Here is a 6,861-nt window from a genome sequence, read left to right on the forward strand (position 1 = left end):
CCAAAGACCACTATTCTTAACCAGTTGCAGCCAAAGTCGTTTTGAAAATGTGATATGATTATATTTCTGGAATTATGTTGAAGTCGGGAAATACTCAAAGTCGAGGGTTCAAAACAACTGGATAAGACTAGCTAATTAGATTGAACAATATAACTCTAAAGTTTTACGACACTATTTTATTATTTAACTTTTTTTTTTAAGGAATTATTCAACTAAGAATTAATGATTACTAATTGTTGGAAAATATATTCTAAAACGGATAAGCAGATAAATTTATATATTTTTTTATTGCTAATTTGGACAAATACTACACGATAGTTTACTTTTAAATACAATAAACAACAATATTACAATAAAAAAATATATTTATAGAATGAATAAACTTCGAAATTCCTATTATATAATTTTGGTACATCAACATGATAATTTACTTTTTGGATCACTTGATTTTGATTTCTTCCACTAATTATGTTATTTAAAAAGTAATATGGTTTGCTACATAGCCACAAAGGTTGAAAACACTTTGCAGAAACACAACCAAAGCTAGTTATGTTTCTTCATCTGATTTAGTTGAGAACACATTGTAGAAGCTCACATTGTTCATCACCTACGAAACTTCAAGTGGCAGCTGAACATAAAAGAGAATCATGCACGACAATACCATATGGTATTGATAATTGTTTCTATTTTGATTCAGCATTGCTATTTGTCCCGACATGCTTTGTCCCGATGCATTCACGACATGTTTCCTGCCACAATAAAAGGGAGGGCCCACAATACATGGGAGGGTATTCTTGTAATTAAGGAAAAAACATTTAGTTGAAATTTCTGCTCTGGACGATTTCGGGAACATTTTTGTCGGGACATCCAGCATTATTCATTTTGATTAGTGCTTGAAGTGTTAATAAGTTACCATGAACAAGCTAATTTATTCTTGTAACTTGGCACGAAGAAGCACATTAGTGAAATGATGAAATAAGTTTATCTCTATGCGAATGGTTTCACCGCTGAGCCATATACATTTGTATCTAAGTAATTTTAAAGAAAAATCATGAATAACAAAATAAATTAGGAGAAGAAACAAGAGAGAGGAGTAAAGAAAAACCACGATCATACCTACTGTGTTATAGTTCTACTAGATCTTAATAATTAAGTAATTTGAAATATCAGCTATACTGTAAATTTGAAAATAATTAAGCAATTTGAAATATCAGCTATTATATAAATTTGTAAATAACTAAGCAATACTAATGACGCAAATATTAAGTTTTTTTTTTTTTTTTTACGGTTAGTATTGAGTTAGTTTTTTTTTTTTGTGGTGGTCGGGGTTTGAACAACTCTTGGATAAATATGTCATTAGTAAACTATAATAATATCTTCTTTAGCTAAAATCTAATATGCTCACTTTTGTCATCCGTTATCACGACTGATGGCGCCACCCTTTAACTTGTATCAGTGTTATGGTGTAATCTTATTATTTTGCTTTTTTTTTTGTCATCGCGGTGTTCCTTTTGGTAGCACGAATGACTTGACATTGTAAATTGTTTTGGGTGTTTCTCTTTTGTACGTCTTGTGCGAGATGAATCATCTTTGGTAATCTATATATTCCATTTTGGCTTGTTAAAAAAAATCATTAGTATACTATTTTAATATCTTTTTTTTGTGTGAAAGTTACTATACTATAATTTATAATTATGAAAAAGAGATAAATGGATCAGTAGCTAATAGGAATACAGTAAATAATGTAACCGAGACAATCGAATTAAATCTAGACTGTCGGGTTGGAATAACCGGTTTCTCTCGTTCGGTTGTCGCTTGGTCCTTTTGAAAGCAGTTCTGACTTCTTTGCCTGTCTATGCTCTTTCCTTCTTTAAAGCTCCATCAGATATAATCTCTTCCATTGAATCTTTGTTGAATATTTTTTTTTTTGGCAGGGGGGCGAGGACCGTCGAAAAATTACTTGGATAGGTTGGAATACTTTGTGTTTATCAAAGGAGTCTGGAGGGTTGGGGGTAAGGAAATTGAGGGAGTTTAGTTTTGCTTTGTTAGGTAAATGGTGTTGGAGGATGTTGGTGGATAGAGAAGGATTGTGGTATATATCATGTTATAGTCGCCCGTTATGGCGAAGTAGGCGGGAGGTTGGGGGCCGGAGTTGTTCTTCTTGGTGGCGGGAGAGGGAGGATTCGTGATGGAGATGGCGGTGTAGGGGGTAGATGGTTCGGTGATAGTGTGAGTAGGAAGGTGGGGGATGCGACTGATACGTTGTTTTGGTATCATAGATGGTGTAAAGGTGTTCCTCTTAGGGAGCGGTTTCCGAGGTTGTTTGAATTAGCTGTGGACAAAACAGATATTGTGGCTAATATGTGTTCCCTTGGGCTGAGGCATGGTGGGGAAGGGTGGAGATGGCGTCTTAGGTTGTGGGCGTAGGAGGAGAATGTCTTAGAGGAGTGTAGGGCTTTACTGCTTGATGTTTCTCTATTTCCTAATATTACAGTTACATGGGTGTGGCTTCCTGACCCTATAGGAGGGTACTCAGTTCGAGGTGCATATGAGTTACTAACAGATATTGACAACTCCAATATGGATGGTGCTTTGGATTTGGCTTGGCATCAGCAGGTTCCTTTAAAGGTGTCGATCTTTGCTTGGCGTCTTCTTAGGGATCGTTTACCTACGAAAGCAAACCTGGCAGCGAGAGGTATTTTACAGTCAGACGCTACTCTTTGTGTAGTAGGGTGCGGCATGAATGAAACAGCAGAACACTTGTTTCTATCATGCACATCTTTTGCGTCGTTATGGGAGCAGTTGCGACTATGGATTGGATTTGTGGGGGTTGATTCTAACAATATTTCTAATCACTTCGTGCAGTTCACGTGTCTGACAGGTTTTGGAAAAGCTAAGCGGTCGTTTCTACAGTTAATTTGGCTATTGTGTACTTGGGTGATGTGGAACGAACGTAATAACCGACTGTTTAATAATGGTGTAACTGAGGTCCCTAGATGGCTCGATAAGATTAAATTGTTATCTTTAGCGTGGCTGAAAGCTAAAAAAGCCACATTTGTTTTTGGTACTGAGAGGTGGTGGTCAAGTCCTTTGGCTTGTCTGGGCATTGGCTAACCACTAGTGGTTTTGGTTTTCTCTAGACACTGTTACTTTGTATTTTGGTAGTGGTCTCTTAGGCACACCTTATGATGGGAGATTGCTATTGTTATGTTAATATAATCTCATTTTGGCTTGTTAAAAAAAAAAATGTAACCGAGACAAAATCTTTCATAACTATCCATTGTTAGAAAATGAATAAACATGGTGTTGTACGAAAAAACTTATTTCTAGATCCCATATGCATTCTCCTTATAGGCAACGGAATTTTGATATGGAGTTAAGAACGATGAGAAGAATTGACATGTTATTTTTATGGAAGAAGACTTAAGGTAGGATCATACGCAGGGGCGGTTTCACCCCCCAGCTAGGCTGGGCTAGTGCCCAGGCTCTGCTTCTGCTTTACTTGCAACAAGCCCAACCCATTAGTCGCGACTCCATGCTTCTGCTTCTGCTTTACTTGCTTTTGCCCAGGCTCTGCTTTTCTCTCTATACAAACATTCACTGTGAAATATAAGCTTAGATTCATGATCAGCGTGAAAATCCAAGCAAAATGGTATTTTAGTTTGTGAGATTTGGTGAAGAATTGAGATTTTAATTTTTGAAGCATGATGGTGTTTTCATGTTGTTGTTCAACGTGAAGAAAGGAAGAAGAAGGAGTTGACCTCCTTCCTTCCTTGTTGACCGCGGGTCCCACCTGCAGTTTTGTCCTATATGCTGTTGCTTTTGCACCCCTTTTTTCATATCTGCACCCTTGTTTTTTTAACTCTTTGATTTAGATCTTGTGGCTGTGATGAACCCTTTAGTGATTAAATTTGGACCCCTTGATACATCAATTGGTCCATATTTAATCCAGCTGAGCCAACTTTAATTTTATTTATTTCTTCACCATTTTTATTATTTTTTACACCATTTTTGGCACTTTAATGCCTCTTTTTTATTCGTAAAAATTTATGATGTGAACTAAATGTAGTTAATTGATCATGAACTTTGTTTAAAGATATGCTATGAATAGTTATTTATTAGTTAATTTCTTTTCAATCTGTCAAACATTCTATCTTTACTAAATGTAGTCTATTTTTATTATTATATTTACTTTAAACATGTTATAATTATGAAAAAAAGTATTAATCTAAGTTATTATACATTATATGATAATATAAATAGTTTTAACACGTTTTGTGAAACGTTTTGATTAATTCACACCGCGAAGACCGTTTTGTTGAAGTACAAGGGCATTTACCTCCTAATTTTATTTAACACGTCATTGTCAGGTTATATTTCTTCTCTCTTATTTCAAATTGTACTTTTGTTATAAAATAATGAACCTCTTTTATTTCTATTTATGAATATATATATATATATATATATATATATATATATATATTATGTCATATATGAATTCGGGATACAAATTTCGCCCAGGCTCTAGAAAAATCCTGGCTCCGCCACTGATCATACGCATAATGCATTTGTGCAGAATATATAAGGTTAAAAGTTTGCTTGATTAATTAAAACTGAGTTTGTGCACTTCAAAACAAACTGTTTAACAGAAAGAGATTTAGTATTATGATTATGATCATATCAATATGTATGTTAAAAGTTTGTACCTAGCACTACTCAAACACAATTGTATGTCCAACTATAAGTACTTGCTATGGCTTCAAAGTTTCAATAGCCGCTTAGTACCAGCATAAAGGGGTTGCCACTAAAGTAAGGGTTTTAGGCCCTCCAAGTTTTTTAGGCACCTCATATTTTTGTCTTTAATATTAATTTTGTACGTTAAATTTTGTAAACATATTCACTCGAAGTTAAGTGGAATGTAAATGATGAGTCATAGTTCATGTTGCAAGTTCGATTTCAATGCTAACTATTTTATTGGTTGTTTGAATCTTAAATTCTTTTTGCCTTCAGATTCCTATCAATCTAATTCGACGTCGGTTGTTCTAAATATATTAAGACAACTACTGTGTGATCAAAGTTTGTAAAAGTAAAAAAATTAATTTATATGTGTATCATTCCAATACTATATTGTTATTTTAAGATCTCTAACAATTGATAAATAATGTCTATATTAAATATTATTTTTAACACGCACACACGGGCACACACACAAACATATAAAATTACTAACAGAGTTGATTATAGCAAAAGAGGATATACTCTCACAATGTGACATACCAAAGTTTGATTTCTAGCTGACAAATTACTCATATTTAATTAATGTCTGACACACATCATATATAATTACTTTCGATTGAGAAAACTTATGAATTTTTTTTCTTCTTAATTTTGTCTTATTATCTCTAAACGCACTTTAAAAACCTCTATTTAAATTTCGCTTTAAACCTAAAAATATATTGGACCAATCATGTAGCCGCTATCATATCAATTTCAAAGCAGTCAGGTTATTTTTTCTTACAAACTCGTACCAATCGAGACTGAGATACATCCTTTAGCTAGAAGTTCTTTTCCTTTGTCACGTGTTATACATCTGCTCCTGACATATAGCAGTGTAAATAGGGATGCTTAGGAGATTGGCCTCATCAGATGCTTGTACATCATTCCGTGTGTGTTTGGTTTGGCGGCGACGAGAATTGATTTTGATATAATTGAGTTTGAGAGAATTGATTTTGATTAAAAGTGAGTTGAACGTGAATTGATTTATGTTTGGATACACTAATTTAAAAGTGATTTTTATGAGTTGATGTTGTTTGGATAGTGTGAATCAAAATTGATTTAGAATGTGAAATGACCAAATTATCCTTTTAATTGTATTTAACTAAATATTTCATTCCAATCTCATAAAGGTGAGAGGTTGATCCATGAAGAGAGAGAGAGAGAGAGAGAGAGAGAGAGAGAGAGAGAGAGAGAGAGAGAGAGAGAGAGAGAGAGAGAGAGAGAGAGAGAGAGAGAGAGAGAGAGAGAGACCAAAAGTAAGGCCAAGAGGTAGTTCAAGACACCCTTGAGAAACTCCATGAAAAACCAACGTCGGAGTTTTCTGTACATCACTTGAAGGGTACCAAAAGTGAGAGTTTGATCAGGGTCAACCTCCTCCACAACCCGCCTCCGCTCCACCGGCGGTGGTGGTGGTGGCACTGCTTCAATCTTAATCCTAAGGTAGAACTCATCAGCCATAACGAAAGTTGGAGGGTACCGGAAACTTTAGACGACGACAATGAACGAAACAATACGCAATTTTATACTCGTTGTAAAAAACCGGACCAGCCGGTTCAATCGGGACCGGACCTATGTCCTAAGGGAGAATTCATCAGCCATAACGAAACGAGAGTGACTGACCAAAAATAACGCCAAGAAGTAGTTGAAGACACCCTTCAAAAAATGTTTGGGTGGACTGTTAAATTATTAAACCTTTTTTTTTATAATACAAATGTTAATTTGAACAATTTTCAGTTGACAAACAATATAAGGGAGGTTTGAAACCCCCAAGCATAAATCACGTAAACCACTTTTCGAACCGCCAAAATCTAAAACTGTTGAAAAATCACACATAATGGACCTATGATTTTTTTTCTAGGTGGGCCACTACACTACTTTACGGGGATTTGGATGCGCCGAAAATAAAAAACATCACAAAATTGTTTTAAAATCTTGCAAGTTAGACCTATAATTATTAATTTTAAAATTTTTCCGGGTGGGTCACGAAAGGCTCCGCCCTTGGTTCTTGGTGTTAGCAAGGAACGGAAATAGAAGATGGAGATCTGAACATGATAGGATAATAAAAAAGAAATTGAAGAAGAATAT

General features: G+C 34.9%; 1 protein-coding gene across 1 annotated transcript; it reads left to right on the plus strand.

Moving 5' to 3' along the window:
• The first annotated feature begins 780 nt into the window (after nucleotides 1–780).
• On the plus strand, nucleotides 781–3,114 carry LOC146920142 (uncharacterized). Its single transcript, XM_085711114.1, has 4 exons — nucleotides 781–796; nucleotides 1,935–2,012; nucleotides 2,111–2,386; nucleotides 2,495–3,114. The coding sequence occupies exons 1-4, from the start codon at nucleotides 781–783 to the stop codon at nucleotides 3,112–3,114; spliced, it is 990 nt and encodes a 329-aa protein (XP_085567240.1).
• The last annotated feature ends 3,747 nt before the right edge of the window (nucleotides 3,115–6,861 follow it).

This window comes from Medicago sativa, chromosome 5 (genome assembly GCF_051527215.1).
Source record: "Medicago sativa cultivar Bolivia chromosome 5, Bolivia_mono, whole genome shotgun sequence".
NCBI classification, from domain to species: domain Eukaryota; kingdom Viridiplantae; phylum Streptophyta; class Magnoliopsida; order Fabales; family Fabaceae; genus Medicago; species Medicago sativa.

What these genes read in the sequence shown, in the direction of transcription:
- LOC146920142 (XM_085711114.1), top strand. An exon ending in AGGAGTCTGGAGGGTTGGGG is followed by an intron (nt 2,013 to 2,110) that starts GTAAGGAAATTG and finishes ATCATGTTATAG; the next exon opens with TCGCCCGTTATGGCGAAGTA. An exon ending in TTCCCTTGGGCTGAGGCATG is followed by an intron (nt 2,387 to 2,494) that starts GTGGGGAAGGGT and finishes CTAATATTACAG; the next exon opens with TTACATGGGTGTGGCTTCCT.